The sequence below is a fragment of the Nerophis ophidion genome, linkage group LG17 (assembly GCF_033978795.1).
Source record: "Nerophis ophidion isolate RoL-2023_Sa linkage group LG17, RoL_Noph_v1.0, whole genome shotgun sequence".
Lineage (NCBI taxonomy): Eukaryota > Metazoa > Chordata > Actinopteri > Syngnathiformes > Syngnathidae > Nerophis > Nerophis ophidion.
In genome coordinates this window covers 51,159,477-51,186,335 of record NC_084627.1, presented here as the reverse complement: position 1 = coordinate 51,186,335, position 26,859 = coordinate 51,159,477, and the positions used below count along the sequence as shown (strand labels likewise).

Genomic DNA, 26,859 nt, shown 5'->3' with positions numbered 1-26,859 from the left:
AGATTAACTACAATCAAATATTAAAGTTGTACTTTGTATAAGAAAAAAATGGGCATACAAAACAACCCTTTTATCTTATCTGTCGTTCATTCATTCACCTGTAGGCCGGTAATGCTCAGTCTCATCAATGACAATTCACCTGCTCCCACTCCTTTTTTAACATCCGGTTTGCCGCAATGAATTGTGGAAGATGCAGTTTTCTGAGTTAACTCTTTGTTAGGCCATGAAGTGGAAAATAACTCACTTCAGTGTCAGTGTTTCTCAAATAATATCAAATTCCGTACATGTGTAAATGAAATCAATTCCATCCATCCATCCATCTTCCACCACTTGTCCCGTTCGGGGTCGCGGGTGGTCGCTGGAGCCTATCTCAGCTGCATTCGGGCGGAAGGCGGCGTACACCCTGGACAAGTCGCCACCACATTGCAGGGCCAACACAGACAGACAACATTCACACTCACAATTCCCTTTGAACTATTTTTAACTGTACATAATAATAAATGAATTCATCAGCAATTAAATCAAGTATGCAAATTATGAATGATCATCACACATGAACTATATAACCCATAAGTTACAAGATGATATACTAGTTGCTATGGTAACGTACATCACAGCAGCTCAGACGAGGCACCAAGCAGTGTGGGTGGGGAGCGTTTCCACCGAGTGTTTCCACTGAGTGTTTCCACCGAGTGTTTCCACAGTTTCCAGAGCCTGAAATGTGGGTGTCAGACTCAGACGTAGAAGGAGATTTTTACAACAAAGTTCTAAGGCTTAGTGATTTATCAGATTGTTGGTGGGGGTTTTTAGCCTACGCGTTCATATTTGGCAGTTTTTTCACTTGATGGTGAAATATGTCAATGGAGAGGGTGTGTGATGTTCATATGTTGTCAATATTCAGTGTTTTAGCCTTCATAGTTAATATTACAAATCCCCCATTCCGGATTATAAGACACACTATCCATGAGCGGGTCTATTCAGGTCTTTTTTCATACAAAAGAAGCACCGGATTTTTTTTTCTGAATGTAAAACACTTCCTTGTGGTCAACATAACATGTAATGGTAGTTTTTTGGTGAAAATGTTGCACAGATGATGTTTTACACATCATCTTCAAGCCGCTTTCTGACGCTTCAGGATGCACCTTTTTCTCTTATTTACGTGGCTCACCTTCGGCAGCGTCTTCTCTCCATCATCTTTGTTGTAGTGAACAAGTTACTAACAATGGGAGACCGGGCTTTCTGCTCCACTGCTCCCAGTCTGTCGAACGCACTCCCCGACCACCTGAAGACACCACAGACTGTGAAAGCTTTTAAAATACTTGAAACCCTTCTTTTTCAAAAAAAAACTTTTTTTTACATATATGCATGCTAGTTCTAATTTTTAATGGTTATTAACTTTGTATTTTTATTTTTTAATATACTGTAGCACTTTGAGGTTGTTTGCTCAATGGAAAGTGATTTTTACAAATAAAATCTATTATTATTAGCGGTGTAGCGTGCAAGGACAGGAGTGGAAGAAGAAAATGAATATATACGCAGACAAGAAGTCAGTGTACTCTGTAGTTGAGTGTTTTTATTTGTGTTATTTTTATACAAGTTTGTTATATTATTTCTGCTTGTATTTCTTTTATTTGGGTTTTATGGTTGTATGGTTTCTTTTTCTGTGATATGGATCCCCCTATGTCCAAAAGAAAATGACTATTACTACTACTGTACAGTATGTACCTCCCAGCAAGTGAGATGATGCTACCAGCTGAAGTCAGCAAGTGTCGCTGTCTCTGGTGCTGAAGTATTTTGAATAGAATTGGAAGAAGACTGGAAGTGAAAATTCTTTTTTGGGATTTTATCAACCAAAAGCAGACATTGAGATCACAATCACACTCACATTGTAATTAGCCGACAATATGCTTTATGTCATCTGGTTACTAATTGTAAAGTGTGCACACAGTGACTTCCTGTTCAGTGCAAAGTAAGCTTCAAAATAAAAGCATGGTAGTATTGACTTATATTCTCCCGCAAAAGCTAACACAATTCACAATTTAGACTTGGACAAACTATTGATTGTTCCACAAAGTGACTCAGTTACTAAGGATGGAAAGGATAATGCACACAAGAGTTACGTACGGCGGGGGAAGGAGACGACATAACAGCAAGAATTGGGGCTGGAGAGAAGCCCCGATTCCGTGTCCAAGCAGGGGTCGAGGATCAAGGGAGGCAGTCTGGAATCCAGAAGGAAGTCGAGGCACACTGCTCGTTCACGGGAAACAGGAGAAGCACTGCGGGTAAAACGAAGGAAAGTCACAAAGAGCAAGTATGTAGGAGGGAAGCCACGAGGAGTGAACTACGTTCCGGCACTGGATCTTCGGGTCCGCTGGTCTTTATTCTGGCTGTCTTCATTAAGACCAGGTGCACTGATTATGGATTGCCTGCAGCTTTGCCGGCGCATGCAGAGCGAGCAGGACCGTGACCCGGCACGCTCTAGCGGAGGTGCATGCCGAGCTTGCAGCAGAAGGCACTACTTTGAACATGTCAATATTGTTGCAACGTCACTATTTGATGATTTCACGTCATGTCATTTGATTGTGTTTGATTTGTTTTCATTATTACACCAATAGTCGTCTCTTTTTTTTCTTATACCAAGCTTGTTCTTGTTGAAGGCACGGGGTATCATTTGTGTGCTTCTTTAGCACACAACTAGTCTGGGCGGAAAATACCTGCAGGTTGCTATACAGCAGGGCAGTTCTACCGCTGGCCAAAGGCACAATTGGGCTAAGGACCGACCCTGAGTTCAGTTCATCTTTTCAGTAAAAATCCTAAAAACACTTGAGTGCTGGTGTTGTCCAGAGCAACTTGGACCAGAGTAAAGACATTGGCGGATTGTTGCATTATTTCACCTTTTCTAGCAAACAGAAGAGTGGGATCCAAACATTAAGCCTCGTTTGTTGGTACATTTTAGCTTATTTCATTTCCTTTACTTATGTCCTCCCTCTAATTAATTCATATTTGCATGTCTCATCACACATTATCAGTATGTAATATTGGCTGCATTTCTGATTGTGTGCCATGTTGTTCCAGACCACAGCAAATGTTAACCAGCTTGCAAAGATTGTAATAAAATCCATTAGAAGACTTGGACACACATGGATGTATTTTGGCCACTTAATGCCAGTCATTTTCAGGACTTATTTCACCCGTCTGAGAAGCTTCCATGTTACTGAACTTTTCCAAGGTTGTAAAAATGTGTTTCAATCAATCATCCATCCATTTTTTACCGCTTGTTCCGTTTGGGGTCACAGGGGGTGCTGGAGCCCATCTCAGCTGCATTCGGGCGGAAGGTGGGGTAAACCCTGGACAAGTGGTCACCTGTTTATTTATATAGCCCTAAATCACAAGTGTCTCAAAGGGCTGCACAAGCCACGACATACTCTGTTTAGATCCCACAACAGGGCAAGGAAAAACTCAACCCGGTGGGATTGAGTGGAACCCAGTGTACAATCAATTTGCCGGTAAAATTTCAACATTCCTCTTGACGAAGATTTGCGTCAACCTGCGACAGTCATTTTGATAGTAGGCTAAAATAGAATAGAAAGTACTTTATTGATCCCTGGGGGAAAGTCAGCACCACAGTTTGCTCACAATAGACAATAATAGTAATAAAAATATATATTATATAGCTAATATAAACATTTAAATCATGTGTGGCCTTCATTATAATGTAATTTTTTTTTTTTTTTGCAACTCCAAACAGATTAGTTTTTGGTCATTTTGGTCCAATAGTAATTGAGGGGACTTATTATGATGCGTTCAAGTGTCTTATGGTTTGAGGGAAGAAGCTGTTACGGAACCTGGAGGTTCTGCTACATAGGCTGCGGAACCTCCTTCTAGAGTCTGGCAGTGAAATAGTCCTTGGTGGTTGTGGGAGGAGTCTCTACAGACTTTCTGAGCCCTGGTCAGGCAGCGGCTTTTTGCAGTTTCCTGGATAGGAGGAAGAGGTGTTCCAAAGATCTTTTTTATGTATGGAAATGGGGAGAAAAAAATAGGATGAAAAATATATTTTTTGTTGTGATGTGGTTTCTGTAGGAGGACAAGCAGGACACAAACCTTCCTTATTGTTAGAAAACCCACTGTTTAAAATGGTGAGCGCCGATTTGTCCTACGAATTTCAGGAGCCCTTGAACTCACCGCTGTGTGGACTGCAACTCATCAGTTTGTTTACATTCATGACTTTCTCCCACGCTGCCACAGAAAGACATCTTCTATGCCACTCCTCCTTTGTCTCACTTGTCTCATGTCCTTTCAACATTTTGGTTTGCTGACAGCAGGTCCAGAACCAAATCATTTATTGGATCACTGAGTGGAATCTAAACTTCATTTTCCACCACAGAAGGCAGACCAGTGTCCCAGAATAGTATTATTAATGTGCATGTTGGTATACCAGAATAGTATTATTAATGTGCATGTTGGTATACCAGAATAGTATTATTAATGTGCATGTTGGTATACCAGAATAGTATTATTAATGTGCATGTTGGTATACCAGAATAGTATTATTAATGTGCATGTTGGTATACCAGAATAGTATTATTAATGTGCATGTTGGTATACCAGAATAGTATTATTAATGTGCATGTTGGTATACCAGAATAGTATTATTAATGTGCATGTTGGTATACCAGAATAGTATTATTAATGTGCATGTTGGTATACCAGAATAGTATTATTAATGTGCATGTTGGTATACCAGAATAGTATTATTAATGTGCATGTTGGTATACCAGAATAGTATTATTAATGTGCATGTTGGTATACCAGAATAGTATTATTAATGTGCATGTTGGTATACCAGAATAGTATTATTAATGTGCATGTTGGTAGACCAGAATAGTATTATTAATGTGCATGTTGGTATACCAGAATAGTATTATTAATGTGCATGTTGGTATACCAGAATAGTATTATTAATGTGCATGTTGGTATACCAAACATCAGATTCAATATTTGCCATCATCATCCACCATTAGATCTGAAGAGAATTGGAACACAAACAGAATTGTGTTTTCCATGCAATGTAAAATAAAATCTGGGACAGAAGCAGCTTTGGGGATATCTTCAGCCATCGGGGAAGATGAGGTTCCATCCTCTGATAAGAACTGAGTCTATGAAATCTGGCAGCGAGGAACCACTGAACCAGTCAGAGGCCTCATGATCAAACTGCTGAGCTCAGGAATGGTTTCAGGAACTAAAAAGCACAAAATATAAAAGCTGTGCGTGGTTCCAATACATTCATTGTTTACAAAGGGAAAAATCAACATTCAATGTTGAGTAGTGCGGAATATGAACTAACTCAGTAAACATACATGGATTTATCTCAATTGGTGACGCCGATAAATGAAGATAAACCCTCTTTTCTGCACCAACTAATGATAAATGAAGATAAACACTCTTTTCTGCAGCAACTAATGATAAATGAAGATAAACCCTCTTTTCTGCACCAACTAATGATAAATGAAGATAAACACTCTTTTCTGCAGCAACTAATGATAAATGAAGATAAACACTCTTTTCTGCACCAACTAATGATAAATGAAGATAAACACTCTTTTCTGCACCAACTAATGATAAATGAAGATAAACACTCCTTTTTGCACCAACTAATGATAAATGAAGATAAACACTCTTTTCTGCAGCAACTAATGATAAATGAAGATAAACACTCTTTTCTGCACAAACTAATGATAAATGAAGATAAACACTCTTTTCTGCACCAACTAATGATAAATGAAGATAAACACTCTTTTTTGCACCAACTAATGATAAATGAAGATAAACACTCTTTTCTGCACCAACTAATGATAAATGAAGATAAACACTCTTTTCTGCACCAACTAATGATAAATGAAGATAAACACTCTTTTCTGCACCAACTAATGATAAATGAAGATAAACACTCCTTTTTGCACCAACTAATGATAAATGAAGATAAACACTCTTTTCTGCAGCAACTAATGATAAATGAAGATAAACACTCTTTTCTGCACAAACTAATGATAAATGAAGATAAACACTCTTTTCTGCACCAACTAATGATAAATGAAGATAAACACTCTTTTCTGCACAAACTAATGATAAATGAAGATAAACACTCTTTTCTGCACCAACTAATGATAAATGAAGATAAACACTCTTTTCTGCACAAACTAATGATAAATGAAGATAAACACTCCTTTTTGCACCAACTAATGATAAATGAAGATAAACACTCTTTTCTGCACAAACTAATGATAAATGAAGATAAACACTCTTTTCTGCACCAACTAATGATAAATGAAGATAAACACTCTTTTCTGCACAAACTAATGATAAATGAAGATAAACACTCTTTTCTGCACCAACTAATGATAAATGAAGATAAACACTCTTTTCTGCACAAACTAATGATAAATGAAGATAAACACTCCTTTTTGCACCAACTAATGATAAATGAAGATAAACACTCTTTTCTGCACCAACTAATGATAAATGAAGATAAACACTCCTTTTTGCACCAACTAATGATAAATGAAGATAAACACTCTTTTCTGCACCAACTAATGATAAATGAAGATAAACACTCCTTTTTGCACCAACTAATGATAAATGAAGATAAACACTCTTTTCTGCACCAACTAATGATAAATGAAGATAAACACTCTTTTCTGCACCAACTAATTATTAAATTGAATTAAATAACCGTTTTATAGCAGACATCATTTCTGTGATGGTGCAGTTGGAGCCCAAAGACCAAGCATGCCGGCATAGGATTTTATTTCAACAAGCTCGACTAAAAGAGCAGAGAGCTCCAAAAAGTATAAAAAGATGAAGTACAAACAAAATACAGAACAAGAGCTCAATCTAAAATAGATTTTGTTTTGTTTTGTATTGTTAGTCCAATACGGTGCTTTCAACATGTTGTGTTGCTGACCTTACTAGTAGTTTTATACAACAAGCTCAAATACATTCATGTACATAAGATGTGTGATTGTAAATTATGTTAATGACATTAATTAATTATGTTAATGAGAATAATCATAATTAAATTCCCTTCAAGGAAAAAGTAACTTCTTAATAATAATAAAAAACACATGTTTTACCTAAAAATGAGTTACTCATTGAAAACAACCCAAAAATGGTTCATCCATCCATCCTCTTCCACTTATCCAAGGTTGGGTCGCGGGGGCAGCAGCCTAAGCAAAGAAGCCTAGACGCTCCTCTCCCCAGTTACTTGGTCCAGATCCTCCCGGGGGATCCCGAGGTGTTCCCAGGCCAGCCGGGAGACATAGTCTTCCCAACGTGTCCTGGGTCTTCCCCGTGGCCTCCCCTTCATGTGTCATGAAACATGGACAAATAAACTAAATACACGGAGGACATAAGTAAAGGAAATTAATTGAGTTCAAATAAAGCTACAAACGAGGCATAAAGATGATATACGTACATACAGTAGCATGTTAGCATCGATTAGCTTGCAGTCATGGATTGACCAAATTTAGCCTGGATAGCATGTTAGCGTCAAATAGCATGTTAGCCTTAGCACTCCATAGCAAGTCAATCACATCAACGAAGTGCGGTACAGTATAAAATGTTTGGTGGACAAAGTGAGACAAAGAAGGAGTGGCATAGAAGATGTCTTTCTGTGGCAGCGTGGGAGAAAGTCATGAACGTAAACAAACTGATGAGTCGCAGTCCACACAGCGGTGAGTTCAAGAGACGCTGAAATTCGTAGGACAAAAGGGTGCTCGCCATTTTAAACAGTGGGCTTTCTAACAATAAGGAAGGTTTGTGTCCTGCTTGTCCTCCTACAGAAACCACATCACAACAAAAAATATATTTTTCATCCCATTTTTTTTCTCCCCATTTCCATACATAAAAAAGATCTTTGGAACACCTCTTCCTCCTATCCAGGAAACTGCAAAAAGCCGCTGCCTGACCAGGGCTCAGAAAGTCTGTAGAGACTCCTCCCACAACCACCAAGGACTGTTTTCCCTGCCGGACTCTAGAAGGAGGTTCCGCAGTCTCCGTGGTAGAACCTGCAGGTTCTGTAACAGCTTCCTCCCTCAGGCTGGAAGACTCTTGAATGCATCATAATAAATCCCCTCAATTCCCACCAAAAACAGATGAACTCGCTGGAATATAAAAGACAATCTGGTCAGGATGCCACCCAACCGGTTGGAGGCCACCGGCAAGACCCAGGACACGTTGAGAAGACTATGTCTCCCGGCCGGCCTGGGAACGCCTTGGGATTTTCCCGGGAGGAGCTGGACCAAGGGGCTGGGGAGAGGGAAGTCTGGGCTTCTCTACTTAGGCTGCTGACCCCGTGACCCGACCTTGGATAAGCAGAAGACGATGGGCCTGCTCAGTGGCTTAGTGGTTAGTGTCCGCTCTGAGATGGGTAGGTTGGGAGTTCAAACCCCGGCCGAGTCGTACCAAAGACTATAAAGATGGGAGCCAAGGTTGGAATTGGGGGTTAAATCACCAAAAGTGATTCTGGGCGTGGCCACCGCTGCTGCTCACTGCTCCCCTCACCTCACCTCCCAGGGGGGAACAAGGGGAGGGGTCAAATGCAGAGGACAAATGTCACCACACCCGGTGTGTGCGTGTGCGTGTGCGTGTGCGTGTGCGTGTGTGTGTGTGTGTGAGACAATCATTGCTACTTGAACTTAAGTGCAATATATGTATCTGTACAGTAATGTATGTATTTATATCTGCACCTTATTGCTCTTTTATGCTGCAATGTTGTTCTTGTCTTGTCTGTCAAGTTCACATTTCAATGACAATAAAAGGATGCTTTTTTTTTTTAAACAATAATAATAAAATTAAATAATAATAAAAGGAAGTTTAAGTTACATTTTTTTAAAAGCTCCATGGAACCACTGGGGCGCCGCTTGAGAGCCGCATGTGGTCCTAGACCTGCATGTGGTCCTAAATCCGCATGTGGTCCTATAGCCGCGTGTGGTCCTGGTTCCGCGTGTGGTCCTAGGGCCACATGTGGTCTTAGATCCGCATGTGGTCCTAGTTCCACATGTGGTCCTAGGACTGCATGTGGTCCTAGAACCGCATGTGGTCCTAGGGCTGCATGTGGTCCTAGAACCGCATGTGGTCCTAGGACTGCATGTGGTCCTAGGACTGCATGTGGTCCTAGGGCCGCATGTGGTCCTAGGGCCGCATGTGGTCCTAGGACCGCATGTGGTCCTAGGGCTGCAGGTTGCTGACCCCGCTTTGACCCAACACTCATAACCCATGAATTGGGTTGTCAAAATGACCTAACATTTTCTAGTGCATAGAACCCCCATTTGACAACCCACCATTTTCTACCGCTTGTCCCTTTCGGGGTTGCTGGAACCTACCTCAGCTGCATTCGGGTTGAAGGCGGGGTACACCCTGGACAAGTCGCCCCTCATCGCAGACACACAGACAACATTTCACGACCACTGGTGTAAAATATTTGAATTTGTCAGGTTTTGCAAATGCTGTGATGAGGTGGCGACTTGTCCAGGGTGTACACCACCTTCCGTCCGATTGTAGCTGAGACAGGCGCCAGAGCCCAAAGGGGATAAGCGGTATAAAATGGATGGATGTGTTTCTGTGATGGCGGACATGCAAGAGTTAAGAGAGGGAATATTTCACCTCGGCGTCATGTCGGAAAATATTTGTGCCGCAAATGAGCAGAGGCTGTCGCTAAGGAAACGCAGGTGCCGAGGCGCGTGACCGTCACCCCCCGCCTTGGGTACGCGCGCGCGTCCGAGTGTGGGTGCGAGAGCGCGCACGTCTTGCGTCCCTGCATATATAAGAGCTGGGCGCGTGCACAGACTGCAGGGGCGGCGACAGCTTTTTTAGCACACACGCACGTGCACGTAGACACGCGCGCGCCCGCACCTCCGCCATGGTGGCCTCCTTCTCCTTCGCGATGTTGCCGCTGCTCGTCGTCCTCCAGCACTTCTGCCACCTTCAAGGTGAGTCTGTGGACTGTTTCCATGTTAGCTGACTCACCTGTCCTGCTCCCTGCCTCCCTGTTAGCTGACTCACCTGTCCTGACGCCGCTAACCCTGCTTCATATATTCCTGCCATGATGAATAATGTCGGCGTGTTGTCCTGTAATGAGGAATATAATGTTGTCCTGTAATGAGGAATATAATGTTGTCCTGCTTTAAAGAATAATGTTGTCGTGTTGTCCTCCGGTCTGAACACGAGCGACATATTGAAATAATCTCAAACCTGCCTAATTGTCTGCTTGTGAAGCAACACGTGCACGAGCCTGCTTCAGTCACGTATTCACTTCTTTAAATTTGCAGTTAATCGGTTTCCTCTTTGCCGAGAAATAAAAGCGTGTATTCTTGCCCTAAATTGGTGTGCTTTTATTTTGGTGGCCTTTTTGTCTACATCCGTTTGATGTTGGTCAGCAGCGTGTTGACACCAACTTGACTTCAGTCAACACTTGCTGGTGCAGACCATTTAGGTCACCTGCACAGGTGAGTTAGATCTAATCAGGATTAGCGTGCTTGCCTTTAGCGTCTGTAAACATTTTAAAGGAGACTGTTTTGATTGTGTGAATGTTGTGGAGCATTCACACATGGTTTTCTACACCAAAATAAATGTATCATTTATTATTATTATTGTACTATTCCACTAATTGGTAGTTGATGATAATTTTTATATATATCCATTTTTTTTTCTTTCTTCGGATTTTGGTGCATTCTACCTTCCACATTTTTCACCCGATTCAAACCGTTCCCACTTAAAACTTTTAAGAAATTTCGGGCTTTCCTTTGAGGAATTCCAGTTTTTTTGGGTCATTTCCCATTCAAAATGAATCGGCCATTTTTCAAAGGTCCGCATTTTTCAACCTATTCATACCATTCCACCTTTTAAAGGGGAACATTATCACAATTTCAAAAGGGTTAAAAACAATAAACATCAGTTCCCAGTGGCTTGTTGTATTTTTTTGAAGTTTTTTCAAAAATTTTACCGTCTCGGAATATCCCTAAATAAAGCTTTAAAGTGCCTTATTTTCGACTCTCTGCGAAGACACTGTTCATTTCCCCGTGACGTCACACAGTGCTGCCAATGTAAACAAACAATGGGAATACCACAGCAAGATATAGCGACATTAGCTCGGATTCAAACTCGGATTTCAGCGATTCAATAGATTACGCATGTATTGAAACAGATGGTTGGAGTATGAAAATATTGAAGAAGAAACTGAAGCTATTGACACTCTTCATAGCCATAGCATGGCCGAATAGCTGCGTTAGCATCGCCGGTAAAATGTGTGGACCAAACGATCAGGACTTTCGCATCTTGGAAACTTAAATCCAGAGCAACTTAAATCCGTCAATTTGGTAAGTGTTTTTTCGCATTAAATGTGGGTGGAAGGAAACGTAATATAGTTGCAAATGCATCTGCAGGTTATCCATACATCTCTGTGCCATGTCTGTCTTAGCATCGCCGGTCAAATGTGGAGACACTCTGGCACATTCAATGGGGGTCTGGCGGCAGACACTTTGGCATCTTGGGGCCAGTGGTGCAACTTGAATCCCTCCCTGTTAGTGTTGTTACACCCTCCGACAACACACCCACCAGGCATGATGTCTCCAAGGTTCCAAAAAATAGTCGAAAAAACGGAAAATAACAGAGCTGAGACCCGGTGTTTGTAATGTCGAAAATGGGGGGTGTGTTACCTCGGTGACGTCACATTCTGACGTCATCGCTAAAAGAGCGATAAACAGAAAGGCGTTTAATTCGCCAAAATTCACCCATTTAGAGTTCGGAAATCGATTAAAAAAATAGATGGTGTTTTTTGTGCACCATCAAGGTATATATTGACACTTACATAGGTCTGCTGATAATGTTCCCCTTTAACACATTCCACCATTTTAGAAATTTAAACTTCCCTTTTTTCCAAGTTAAAAACAATTCCAGGATTTTTCCAGAATTCCTGGTTTTCCAAAGCCCTATTTCCACCTTTTTTTCTGGCGACGACTCCTTCACATTTCTTAACACATTCATCTTTTTCCAATAATTAACACAACTGTGGTTAGTTTCACCTTTTGTCATTATTGTTGACTGTCTGCATGACAAGATAGATCTTTGCTTAGCAGGGAGTTGACACCTCAGAACACAAGCGATGAGCCATAAGGGTGTGATGCATGTTTTATATCAGGGGTCAGGAACCTTTTTGGCTTAGAGAGCCATGAAACCCAAATATTGTAAAATGTATTTCCATAAGAGCCATTTAATATTTGTTCTAACACTGAAAACAATGTTTGCATTTTTAAGTAAGACAAACATTTTTAGGGTGTTAAAAGTCTTATTCTTTTAATAACATTGTTATTCTGAAGCCAATCAATTATAAATAAAGTTCTTCTTTCATTAATGCGACCCTCCTGTACCCCAAAAGACTGCTGGGGTTGACTGAGCCACTAGCAACCTGGAACAGGCGCGGTAGAAAAAGGATGGATGGAATAAAATGCATGAGAAAGTTTTATAATTTGAACGTTATTTTTAACTGTTATTTCCAGTGTAATTATTCATTACTTGTTGTGTTAAGTAATGTCAGCTGAGAGGTTTCTGAGAGCCAAATAGTCGTCAAGAGTTAAATCTGTCTCGTGATCCTTAGGTTCCCTACTCCTGTTTTATATAATGAAAGGTTTATTTTTTTATTACAATATCACAGAGCATATTTTCCTATATTGACATTGAGTGGCAAACTGTTTCCTTTGCTTGTGGAAGTTTATTGTAGATAATGAACATGTCTCTCACCTGGATAGTAGAAAGATGAAGTATTTGACAAGTTGGTACACTTTGACAGCCAATTTAAATCCGTAAATGGCGAGAATGAGACAGATTTTTGGTTCCCCCCGTCTTGATTATTACAAGTTTCTCTCAATCGACGTCTAAATTACAGCAGACGTTGTACAGTTAGTGTTTGATTATTTTTGTTGGCTCATGAAATCTGCAGTGATAATCAGTGGTGATGAGGGAGTAAAGCGGATGTAATGATGCATTTTGAGATGAATGCACCAGGTGTGCTTAAAATGAGTGAAATACATAACTGCTCAATGATATAAATTTGCCTTTCACAACATTACATGTACATTTGCAGCACGTATACACAACCTAATGGAAGTCTTTTTATTATTTTTAAGGCTTTTATAGGGAGAATAGAGCGACTCCAATTAGCTGCATTGTAAGCGTACCTTTTATTGCATTTATTTACTATTTAGAATGCATAAAGAAAAACTTGTTCTTAGTAGATTGTGAATAAAAGGCATATTCCTAATTTTGTACAAATTGACAACCGGAAGTGAACAAAGGTGTTAGCAATCGCTGTGGAATAAAACTTCTTTTTTTTAACTCTGCTTTTTCCTACTCCTTTTCAAGCATGTTAGAAATGGAAACTAAATATTGTGATGTATCATTTTGCAATTGTCTGCATGTTTGAAATCAACTTAAACCATAGAAAGATAGCAATTGTGGTGAACTAGTTTGGCTATTTAATTATAAATACAAACTATAAGTATTTATTTATTGCTGGTTTACATATCACTGATGTCTAAATTGTATATGAAGGTTTAATACTTTAAGTATTTTGTAAGTCGGTGTTTTTTTTACCTTGTATTCATGCCATTGTGTGTAGAAAAGTTTTGTAATCTTGGGTCTAACTGGTTTCTCTCCAATGGAATGTGCCCAAGTCATGTCTCTTATTTAAAGTGTCTACTTTTGAAACATTCTGACGTTTTAATAGGTTTGTTTTTCATTATTTACTTAAAATATTGACTTATTTTATCTTGTTTCTTTTTTAATTTGTATGGTTGTTGGTGTAAACATTGACACCCAAATAGGTTTAGTAGTGCACAAATGTTATCAAAGCTTCTACTGGGCATACACTCTTCACATACCCACCTCTTTTTCTGCCAGGACAAACGTACCCACTCGCAAATCAGAATTGTACACATTTCTTTGAAAAGGCGTGCAGCAAGAGCGACGTCACCAACGTTGGCCTGATTAAAATGGATGGAGCTTCCCTCCACAGCTCCTGCAAGATCCTTGGCTGTGGGGGTGCACTTGGCTGCTGAAGTGGGCGTTGTGCTGGACTCAAGGAGGGGAAATGCACAACACTGTTTCTGTTGCTGGGTAAAATGACATGAACGTGACCTCCAGTGCGACGGTGTTTATATTAAGCAACATACATGACCTTCTTTTGTGCGTGTGAGCAAGGTGTTATCAGCTAGTTGTGGCTTGCTGTACATTTCAGAAATGTTTCCCAGTCTCTTTTTGTTAATGAGGTTGATGCACGTATTTTGTTGTGAAATAACTTGGTTTTCTTTCTTGGCATTAAGTGTAGTTCCTTTTTTTCCAGGAAATGTATTGGTCATAGTCAGACTTGGTTTTTCGTGCTGAATGTTCAGTTTCTTGCAAGTCACGAGTAAACTGCTTAATCAATCTGTGCACTTTGTCCAACTTGGCTGTCACTTGCATGCCTTTTTTTGTTGGAAATGTATATCGCTTGGCATTATAATGTATTAACTTCTTTTATTATGACTTGGTTGCAATGTACCAGCAGGGAAGTGCTGAAGTTGTGCTACTTTGTAGGCTTTAAGGTGATTGACTGGAACCTTTTCTTCAGCTTGTCATTTTATTTTACTTGCTTTTGAGAATACAGTTTAAAAGTATGAAATAACTCATTTATCCCCATGAATATTGTTTGGCCTAAAACAGTCCTTCTCAAATAGTGAAGTGGGCGTGATGTGATGCCAGAGGGGGACACGTGTGACCTCGTGGAACATGCCCCCCCCCCCCCACAATGTGATGAAGCGCATGTAACACTTGGCTTTACTGTAACCAAGGAAAGACTGGTGTGTTGGATCCTTTTTAATGTTAATAAGCTTACAATGTTATGCAGAGGTATAGTTATAACAATATTATAGACAAATTATACTATTGTGACGGTGGAGAGTATGTGGGGGGGGGCTGATATGTTCTTCTTCTTAGGGGGCCGCAAAAGAAACTATTTGAGAAGCGCTGGCCTAAAGCAAGAATCAAGGTCAAATGGAGTTATTCTAAGCTCTTTAGTCATTGTCACATCGACTGTGGCAGGCAGACACTTGCTGCAAAAATAAGTTTAGACATTTGATTCTTGATTTTTAGTTTAAAAAATACCAGCTGTGTACTCAAACAGGGAACACATGTAAATAAACTTAAAATTTCAGCTACATTACTCCTTAAAAAAAAAAGTTAAGGATATTCAGCTTTCATTGAAATTTCACAATGGAATGGAAAAAACTACTTTGAACTTAATTTGACCTTCCCTAAACTTTTGAATGCACAAATCTAACAGTTTGTCTACTTTTTGCACAACTTTGTTCTAACAAGGAGCTGAAAGGCTACATTATCAAATGTAACATTGTTTTTTCACAAAGTATGACTGTTTTCTAACTGAAGGACAGTTTTAATTTTGCCTTTCTGCTCTTTGTTAGAGAATAGAAAGTTGTGGTTTAAAAGAAAAAAAAGGTACCAAAACAGACAAAATGCATCTAAAAGTGCAGAGAATGTCAGATTAATTATTTTGTCAATGTTGTAGTACATTTGGTCTTCATCCTGAAATTAACAATATTTTGTGAGTATGTTCACTACATGACTTGTGCTGCAAAGTGTATTAGTTCCAGTTGGCAAATGAAAACTTTGACCAAATACCACTTTGGATCAGGGATTCAAACGTACGACCCGTGGGCCGGATCAGACCCGCCAACAGGTTTTATCCAAGTACAAAAATTGACCTGAAACTTTTGACCTGAAACTGCTGTTCTAAATGTGTCCACTGGATATTCCAATAGCCACTCTTTGTATCTTTGTAGATGATGCTACTTAGGTACAAAAGAAACCACATATTAGTTCATCAGTTGAGGAAAATGAATAAATAACATACTGTATTTTGATTTTTTTGTCTTTATCTTGATTGAACATTAACACCAATGAGTTGAGTGTTAAACATCACATAATGTATTCAGAAAACATAAATGACAATATATATACTGTTAGCCACAACAGGTAATTGTAAACACAAACATTATGATTTGTACAATTTTAGTGTTTTTGTTCTATTTTTCAACAAAACAATCTGAAGTTGTCTTTATTTTTAAGTTATGTCATGATTTTACCAGTCCAGCCCACTAGGGAGTAGATCTTTTTTTCCATGTGGCCCCTGATCTAAAATGAGTTTGACACCCCTGGTTTAAAAACATTCATCTTCAATGTTAATTTGATTAATGCATTCGCTGTGGACAGTGATGCTGTGAGTACGGTGGCCCATGGTAGACAAACAAGACTTTTAGATTCCTGAGGTATTAGAATCCTGCTGTTATGTTTATTTAAAACTCACACGGGCCCTATGATTTTCACGTTAGCAGTAATGGCCAATAAAAACACTTATTAAATGCAAAATATCACAAAAATGTATGTTTTTGCATTCAACAATGGACATTTTATTGATTCCATGAAAAGCACACATGGTTAAATACTGAACGTGTAAATAATATAATATAAATATAATATATAAATAAAAACAATTTGTAAAAAAAACAAAAACTGATTAGCATAGGACTCTAATTAATTCTTTGTGTAAAGCTTATTTTCTAATCTTCTGTTTTGTCTGCAGGAAGTAAGACAGAATGTGAGGCCAACCAGTTTCAGTGTGAGAATGGACGCTGCATCACATCTGTTTGGAAGTGCGATGGAGACGAGGACTGTGTTGATGGCAGCGATGAACGTTCATGTGGTAACTCTGTCAAAGTTAATACTATCTATGTCCATTTTTGTATTTATTGGGAAGTTATGGAAATATTGTCTCGCCTTTGTGTTACCTTGTCAACTTTTGTCCCTCTGAACGATTGCCTGTCTCTTCTCTGGCACGGCAGTTAAAAAGGTCTGTCCAGCGTCTGACTTTGTATGCAGCAATGGTCAGTGTGTTCCAAAGCGATGGCACTGCGATGGGGAGCCAGACTGCGAGGACGGCTCAGACGAGAGCGTAGAAATCTGCCGTAAGTACAGATTTTGCTTCCTTCCACAAATTCTAAATACATTTTGCTAACTGGACACAAAGAATGGATGACTTAACACAAAGACTCGTATTCACTTTTATGTCACGTTTTGATGCACTTTATATTATACGAATGGACATTTGAACAAATGTCCTTTTTTAATTGGGAAAATTAGCAATTTGATTTAATTCTTATATATAATTGATTATCAAGTCCCCATTGGTGACATTTTTGACATCACAAGTGAAACTGAATCGACAGAGCACCTGGTTGTAGAGAAATGATTCCCTTCATTTTGCTTTTGTTGCATTGATGCATTCATCAGCCACCACACTCGGACCTTGCAGAGAGGATGAGCACATTCAGTGGAAGGCTCAGACTCCCTAAATGTAACACAGAACCACACAGGAGGTCCTTCATGCTGACAGCCATCAGACTGTATAATTCATACTGCACTTAAATGTTGAATATATTTATATTATTCATACATTATGTATTGTTTATTGTGAGCGAACTGTGGTGCTGAATGGATCAATAAAGTATTTTCTATTCCATCAGTTTTACCCAATCAACCAGTATTTTTTTCCATTACTGATCTATACTCAAGTTTGTGGATTCGATCAATAATTTTAAACATCACTTAATACTTTAACAGTTATAATTTGTCATTTAACTTTCTTTGTTCACCTGAAAGTCTTAGCCTTGCTAATTCTTTGTGTGATTGAGTTGTCAGCATACCTGCACTGTAGACAGGTGTACAGCTACTGTTCTTCATAGCATTATTCTATTCTGCGGTTCCATTCTTGGCAAAATGAATTGATTTTTAGTAATAATTCTGACCCAAACAATTCTAATAGCTCTACAACAAGCTTACATTCTTGTTTTTGTAGGGTAAATGTGTTTAAAATTAGGTCATCAAGTATGAATTAATGTTTAACCAACTTATATTTAATGTAGTACATTTTTTTTGTGTAATTATTTCAGGGCTTTTTGGTGGTAGATAACCTTATGATTAGTAGCTAAATTGAAACCTGGCTACTATAGTGGAGAGGCCAGCAGATGCTGCACCGATGTGTTGTTGTGTGACATACACCTCCAAAATAATTAAGAGAGAAGCAATCTGAGAGCACAGAGCTTCATCAGGCCCTTCCTCCCAATAGTCGTGAATCCACACCGTCATCTGACTCACCCCTGAAATGTAATCATCTGTTCCTTACCTCATTTCTGACATTTCACTCTCTATAGCAGAAGAAATAAACCGGGAAACGAGGCTGGTAATGTAAATGAAAGATAGTAGTAGAAATAATCCAGATGAGGCCCAAAATCTTAAAACTATTTTATCCAATTTCATACATTTTCTGAAGGCTTAATGAAAATGTGTCCATAATTTTGAGTTATGTTTCTAACTCTCAATAAAATCAACTTCCTGGCAGGAGTAATAAAAGGTTTCAATGTAGGATTCAATAATATTGAGTGCAACTCTACTGTATCTATTTCAATAATCACCTGTTGTCCCAATGCAATGTCTTTGAAGAGTATCATTTAAATCAAAGTTATGACAACACAAACTGCTGAGAAAAAAAATGATTTAAAGTTCCTGGGTTTTTGTACTCATGCAGACATGCGAACATGCCGTTTGAATGAGTTGAGCTGCGGAGCCGGCACCACTCAGTGTATCCCCAACTTCTGGAAATGTGATGGTGAGAAAGACTGTCACAATGGAGAGGATGAAGTTGGCTGTGGTAAGTGAAGGCTTCTAAATATCTGCACCATTGGGGGGCCATGTCTTTTGAATATACTGTTTACATTTCTTCAGATTATTTCTGGAACTATGGACAAGCATTAATTATGGAGTTATGCAAAGAAACAATTGTGCTGGAGGTCATTCACTCAGTAGTTCTACTTATTGTTATTCAGTTTGATTTTCTCATTGCACAGTCCTAGCACCCAACTTTTGATATGTTAGCATATTCACCGTTCTTATTTGGCATAGCATATGCTGACATGGAATGATGTCAAATCACTTTTGGCACTTTGTGCTTCTTGCAAAGTGTCATTCTGCAATCTCTTTGCATTCAAGCCATTTTGTTCATTTTAAAATGACTTAATGCCTAACTTCTTTCAGTGCAGTTCTATCAAGGCCCGGGCCTCTCTTTGATTGGTTAATTAATGGAAGGATAAATGAAAATTAACATTGCCGGCCTTCAACATCATTCACTCATGAGTTTCAGCAGATGTGTGCATTTCAAATCAAACTTACTCAAAGCGCTTTTCATAAATGAAATGAATGCAACACTAGAAGCTTTCCGGACTTAAACATAATAGATTACTCCCATGTGAACACACAAATGAATGCATGGCTGAGTACAGAGGAGTTAGTTGAAGAATCACTATCTGCACCAGGACACTGACACAAAGCTAAGGCCCATAACTCCTGATGCAGGGGGCTCTCTTTGAGGAATGCTGAAAAATAAAAATAAACATTTGTGCCTTAGTGAAATGAAAGGAAGAGCGCAAAGCATCTTGTCCTTAAGTGTCTTGACTTTATCTTTGTGCAGAAAGGCTAAGTTGCTAGCATCACGCAGGTGCAACAGGTAGGTGTGACGAACACGGTGCAAATATGGGAAACAAAAGATGATAGCATGATCTAATGCCTATGCACCAGTGTGGGATTATTTTGGTTTTAAACCTTTGGTACCAAATGGGCCAATTTTGCTGAAAGTGCTCAAGAGTGGTGTCAACAAAAAATCCAATAGGACAAACTTGCATTCCACCTTAAAACTCATCCAACCGTCTCACCATCTCCAATCGGGTGAAAAACACTCTGATAAAAATGCAGATTTGTCCCGACAGTCCAACCTTCCTGAAGCGCTTGAACAAAGAAAACCACATCAAATGTTGTCCGCTCACAGAATGTGTGCTTCACTAAATGGCTGAAGACATGCTGCTCTTTAAAGTACCAGAACATTGGAAAAGCAAGTTGCCTGTATGTAAAAAAATATAAAAATTTGCTGTATGGCACCGAGATTCCCGGGCCACTCTGAAAGATAACGAGCTTGCAAGACATTTTGAAGAAACATGTTTTGTTGATCCTGAATAGAAGGAGAATGAGTTACAAACTTTAGAAGCTCTTTAGTCAACACTAAGCATCATGTAGAAGTAATGCTAAACATAAACTATAGTTTACTGTACAATGTCTGCTCTTACTTTGATGAAGACTGATGTGATGTCCATATCTTCCCGTGTTTGTCTGAAGAATTAATCATGATGCACACAAAGGGTTAGCAAGGAAAAGTCTCCTGTTGAGTTTGTCTCCATCTCTGGGTATGAATTAAATGTCACAGATGAACAACTTCTAGATTTATGGCTAAATCCTCCTAATATCCAACTAAGAGCTATTTGTTTGCATATTTCCAGTGTGACTGTTGTGATACTGTGGTCAGAGTGCAGAAGTGTTGCTATAGTGATGTCCATCTACACATGTTTCAAAGACGTTGGGTGAGGAATATTCAAAACAGCTGACTGAATTTGTGGCACTTTGGGATGTTTAGACTGTATTTTCATATACTTAATGAATTGTAAATATAATTGGATAGAATGAATGAAACCCACTTAAGCATATCTAGTCAACTTTGTTTTTCTTCTCTACTGGTACTTTAATGTTCTAACTAGTCTTTAGAAAATCACTGCAAACGTACGACACATTTTTCATGTCAAGCTAGTGTTCCTCGCTCGGAATCTGCTACTTAAGTTTGTTTTGCATACAACCGGTTATTAAATCTGCTTATACTGTAGTGTTTGTTACTTTGCACTTTTGTTTACAAAAGTCCTAGCTTGATAGGAAAATGTCCAACTGTACCTCTGAACATGTTTAGATAGTACTTTATTGATTCCTTCAGGAGAGTTCCTCAAATGCAACATTGTCAATACTTTATTTAGCCAAATGTGTTGTGATTGTGTGTAATTGAGGGTCGCCCACCCTAAACTTACTGTATCGCTTTTGGTTGTGATTTTTATTCACGTACAACATTTTGCTAACATACGGACTACAGTAGAACCTCTATTTGCTAACTTGATTGGTTTCTTGGATATGGTTTGTACAAAAGTGAAGCAGTTCCCCATAAACCATGTAATAATAAAGGGTTCTGGACTCTATAAAAGTCCAAATCTTAGTGAGTTTGTACACTTTTCTGTACTGTATATTAAACAAATATAAGGATGTGATGGATCAACTTGCCATTTAATAACTGCGCTGCCCTGGCAACATGTGTGGACATACACTCTCAAACTTAAAGATTAAAGAGTCAAATCCAGCCATATTAACATAAACAAGGTAAAAGCAGCTGATAATGACAGACTGAAGAGAGCAAGCGAGCGAGACCACCGCCCCAACCTTTCTGTGTGCTGCTGTTGACAATAAGTCTCATGGCATTGTTTTCCAGTCAAGTCCAATCTCTTCACAATGAACATGTTTAGCTACTGAGCCTTCTATATGCTTTGCAAATACTGTAGGTTATTTTATTTTTTTTTAACTAAATGGATTTGCTCCATTTTGCCACTTGAATCTGGCTTTTTAGGACTCATTGAGTAAGCAAAATTTAAAAACTTGTGAAGAGGGCAAAAAGACACAAAATGGAGGCACACATTAAACTGCAAGTCTAAAAGTACCAAAGATTGTCACACACACACTTTTTGCCCTGCATGCTGCCTGCCAGGCGTTCTTGCACTCCGAGGCATAAGTGCTTTAATCAAAAGGTTTGTAAATAGAAACAATTGCAAATCGAGGTTCCATTGGGAGATTTGAAAGTTTAAATCCCGATTACAACGTTAAATTATACACAAAATACAAGCTTATTGCATTTGAAAAGGTGCACTTGTATTAACTTTTTATTCGGACTATAAGGTTCACGTAATATTTTAATTTTCTCAAATCAACATTATTTTATACCTGTTTTAATTAAAAAAAAAACATTTCTGGTTGTTTACTGACCTCCCAGAGCAATTTTATTTGGTACATGTTTTATTAGAAAAGTTTCTATTAAAGTAGTCAAACAAAATTGTCCTTAGATTGAAGAAGCTTGAGGATCTCAGGCATGGTTTACATTTATAGCAAGTATGGAAAAGGTGCAGAGGTCATTCTTTATACAGAATACAGTCTGGGAGGGGTAAACTAGGCTCAGTCTGGGAGGGTGGGGAACAAGATTCAGCTAGAAGAAAAATACTACTGGCTATATTGTCTCTTGACAGTTTGTAGGTCAACGTATTGTCGAGCAGAATTTATCAGGCCAGGCTTAGTGTGATCCTGATTGCTGTCACCAGACTATTTAGACATTGCCGTCTTGTAGTTTGTATGCAATTTTGTTTCTGCCTCTGATTAGCTTTCTGTACTTAAGGCTATTTTGTAGCATGTTAACTGTTGGTCTTTTATCAATTGTCATGCTGAGAAGTAAATAGAATGGTTTGCAGTAGTTGACAAATGTAAAAGTAGTAAACATGTAGCTAATGTCATTATATTCTGCTTTTTCTGGACTATCTTAATGTTTAAAAAAAAAAAAAAAAACTTCTTCCATAATTTCACATTCTGTTACTAAAAGTGTCAATTCCTACCAACTTCACATTTCATAGCCAATTCAAAATGTTTGACATTCTCCAGCATTCACCTGTAATTTTCTACAAAAATTGCTTCTTATTCATTTGTAATGTTTTCCTGTGTCTGACTTGACAAATTCACTATCATGTTGCTTGAAGGGCAACTGCACTTTTTTTTTTTTTTATCCATCCAAAAATACTTTACGTTTTGTGATTTAAATATTAACCAACTATTATTGCTTTAATTCTAAGCGCAAAGACAGTTTCTAGCGGCGCCGTGATCATTGCGTGCCAATGTTGACATAAGCTGCTTCATTTTTTTGCTCGTCAAACTTTATTGTAGATCATGAATGATGCATCTCATCTTGAAAGTAGGACAAAGACTTATTTGAACAAGTTTTGTACACTTTGACAGCCAATTTAGACTTGGTAATGACGAATAATACAAATACATGCTAGGTTCTACCCCACGTTTTTGGCGAGGGTTAAAGTCCCAACGATAGTCACACACACAATTAGGTGTGGTGAAATTATCCTCTGCATTTGACCCATGTTCACCACCTGGGAGGTGAGGGGAGCAGTGAGCAGCAGCATTGGCCGTGCTCGGGAGTAGAGTCATTCTTCCTATAAATGGGAATATACTGTATTCACATCCTAATGACAGCAGACATCGCACAGTGAGTGACGTGTTGTGTTAAAGTCGGCAGTGAGTCGTAATCAGTGATGTTAAAAAGCAAATGTGATTTTTAAATGAGTGCACAGCATATGATCAAAATATGTAAATATTAAACATTATAAATGTGCCTGTTTCTATATTACACATACTGTATATTTGCATCATGTATATAAAACCCTAATGGTGTTTTTTTGATGGGGGTCTACAGGTAGAATGCTCCCATGGCCTCTATTGTGAGCTGACTTTTGATTGTATTTATTCAACATTATAAAAAGTACATCAGTCATGTTTAATGAGTGTGAACAGGCAAAATAGTGCCATTCCGCTTTAAAGTAAATCAGCTCAAGTTGTGAGACATGATAGTATTACTCATCTTGCATCAAAGATATTTGCTTTTCAATGTTGTAGTTAAATGTAAGACTTACTATAAATGTATTTTATTTACAAGAGAACATGTGATTTTTGTCCCTCAGGTAACATAACTTGCGCTCCAAATGAGTTCACGTGCACCAGTGAACGCTGCATCTCTCAAAACTTTGTATGCAATGGCGAGGATGACTGTGGTGATGGCTCGGATGAGGTGGGGTGTGCGCCCTCTTCCTGTGGTCCCAGTGAATTCCAGTGTGGAAACTCCTCATGCATCCCCGTTAGTTGGCTGTGTGACGATGATGTTGACTGTCAGGTAAGTAAATCCACTAAACCCAGACCATATCTTTACTCCGGGTTAATGGCTCCTGCTTAAAGTACCAGAAGAATGGAAAAAGTAGGTGACTTTGTGCTTCTTTGTATCCATTGGACCGTATTTACAGTTTCAGATGGCCGCTTTGAAAATGTTGCTTTGAAAATCTTCAATTTTCGTAGATTGTCACGATGGGAACACTTCTGCACTCTGACTGCATCAGCAGACCAGTCATGCTGGAAATGTGCAGAAATTAGAAAGATATGCGGTCTATCATTCACGATTCCTATGTTTTAAAAATGTTTAATGCATTATAAGTTATAAGTCTAACAATCAATGTGGGAAGAATTATAGAGCCCACAAAATCACAATTCCCAAACTAAACTTACCAACAATACTCTATTTGCATATTGTGACCTGAATATTAACCAAAACTTGATATAATAAGCTGAGACCTATTTTTTTTTTTTTTTTAGCAACGTAATGTTAAGGCAGTTAAGTAGCCCTTTGATGCTGGCCGATGTCCTGCTGCCGCATCATCACGTCTCTGCTCTGGAGGATATAGTCCTAAATCTAGAGGTTGTTCATCTGTGACATTCTATTTATACCCGAAGGTGGAAATTCACAACCGAAGATGGTGTCTGCAGGCAGAAAAATTGAATTTGAACCCTTTGTGTGTGTTTATGTTTACTTCTTCATCTAAAGGGGAAGATATTGCCATCGCAGTGATCATTTTGTTTAGTCTTTATTACTTGTTTAGCACTCGGCAATACTGCTCCATGATTAATTTTTTTTACTACAGATGGATCTGTTTAACACACAGCTTCTAAAACTTGTAGCTCACCTTCCTTTATATTCAGGCTCAAAAATATAAATACTGATCATTATTTGTCCCCAAGTTATCGTTGTTGGCTCTCACAAAGCCTGCATGATTGGTGAGACATCTGTGGTTGCCATCTCTACACCACAGATTGTGACTAACTACTTCATTAGCTCTCAAAATGACTTGAATGTCCGTGAGATTGATTGATACTAAACTGCTGAAAAAAATAAAAGCAACATTTAAACACAATGTAACTCTAGCTTAATCAAACGTTGTACTTGGGAAGCAACACTGTTTGACAATCAATTTCACATGTTGTTGTGCAAATGGAATATGCAGCCCAGTCTGTATCTTTGTGTTAATACATTTGATTTTCATTGATCATTTTTTTTTTTTAAATTTTTGTTTTTTTATCAGCACATTTATGTAAACTTATCTATAATTCATTCTAGTAGTATTTTTTTTTCTGTATTTTTTTGGTGTGGTTTCTTTTAGAGTGTAACTATTTACTCCCAAATTTTAAGCTTTTTGGTGTCATAAATCAAATGTATATGATAATAGCTTGAATAAAGAGGCAACTGGGTTTTCTATTTTACTGGTAATTTAATGTGGAATTTGACATTTGCTTAAAACTTGTAATGGTGAATGATTTTTTGACGATGGATGCCGTGCATAAAGTTATGTAACTGCATTATAAAGGAGTGTAACAAGTAATCTAATATGTTCCCGTATGTTATGACGTTGCTGATAGATTTGATGAAACATGGCGCTTTGCTTGCATTTCAATAAGACTTTGTCAGAAGTGCAGCACTGAGGGAGGAAAAGTTGTATACACTGGAACAAATTGGACAAGTGCATTCATTGTAACTGAGTTAATGCAAGCCACTGTGGATACATTGAAGGACTAGCCACTGTGGATACATTGAAGGACTAGCCACTGTGGATACATTGAAGGACTAGCCACTGTGGATACATTGAAGGACTAGCCACTGTGGATACATTGAAGGACTAGCCACTGTGGATACATTGAAGGACTAGCCACTGTAGATACATTGAAGGACTAGCCATCTATCACCCTGCCTTCTGGACAACAGGGGAATAAAGATGGTTTCATAAAGCATGTGTGACCTGGACTCCCAAATATGTGAAACTTTGCAACACACTTTTATATGAACAATTGTGCAGAGGATATTTCTTAGTAACCGACTTTATATGAAATATTTCAAGGTATCCTTAAAGGAACCCAGTGTTTAGTGTTTAGTGTGTGTAATTAATATGCAAGTCATTGTTAATGTTTGCAGGATCAGTCTGATGAGTCTCCAACACGTTGTGGGCGTCACCCAACACCAGCAGCCAAATGTTCAAGCAGTGACATGCAATGCCGGTCTGGAGAGTGTATTCACATTAGATGGAGGTGTGACGGAGACTCTGACTGCAAAGATGGCAGCGATGAAGCAAACTGTCGTATGTACAAACTTCAATACTTTTATAACTTTTAACATTTTCTCTAGAACAAATCTACGGTATGTTCATGTATATAAAAATGTACGTCAAGTCCATTTTAAAACTGGGTACATGTTTTAAATTCTGACTGATGTAATATAAAAAAAAAAGACTTAATTTTGATCAGTCCGAGAGGTATCCGACAGATTGGGGACACTTTTTTATTTTGTCTTGTGTGTGGCCGCTGTCAGCTGTACGCAGCTGTGGAGCAGATCAGTTCAAATGTGATGACGGGAACTGCATTCCGGGCAGCAGACAATGTAACGGCGTCAGAGAGTGCGGCGATGGATCAGATGAAGTCAACTGCAAAAACTGTAAGCACTACTTGACTTTTCTAAACTCATTTCCAGTATCGATATGAGCTTTGCTTGATTCAGTTTGTATGTTCCACACTCAGTTTGACTTTATTTTTAAGTAGATACTCCAGAATACAACGTGTATATATCATGGTTTCTCACCCTTTCCTGTGTAGAGAATAGAGTAGTCCCGATCAACATTGTAGCGATGCCAACAATGTTTG

At 38.6% G+C, this 26,859-nt stretch overlaps 1 protein-coding gene and 1 long non-coding RNA gene across 2 annotated transcripts in view; one reads left to right on the top strand and one right to left on the bottom strand.

The window, feature by feature from the left end:
• Positions 1-1,828: 1,828 nt before the first annotated feature.
• Positions 1,829-10,272, bottom strand: LOC133536535 (uncharacterized). Its single transcript, XR_009802480.1, has 2 exons — positions 10,060-10,272; positions 1,829-2,276 (listed from the first exon to the last, which is right to left on the bottom strand). It is a non-coding gene; the product is annotated as an uncharacterized LOC133536535 (long non-coding RNA).
• Positions 9,857-26,859, top strand: part of vldlr (very low density lipoprotein receptor) — a 43,358-nt gene continuing 26,355 nt past the window's right edge. Inside the window, exons 1-7 of the mRNA XM_061877155.1 lie at positions 9,857-9,986; positions 16,688-16,807; positions 16,947-17,069; positions 18,689-18,811; positions 23,808-24,016; positions 26,138-26,300; positions 26,531-26,653. Coding sequence (XP_061733139.1) covers positions 9,917-9,986; positions 16,688-16,807; positions 16,947-17,069; positions 18,689-18,811; positions 23,808-24,016; positions 26,138-26,300; positions 26,531-26,653 — 931 coding nt within the window. The 5' untranslated portion in view covers positions 9,857-9,916. The remainder of the gene's footprint in view (positions 9,987-16,687; positions 16,808-16,946; positions 17,070-18,688; positions 18,812-23,807; positions 24,017-26,137; positions 26,301-26,530; positions 26,654-26,859) is intronic.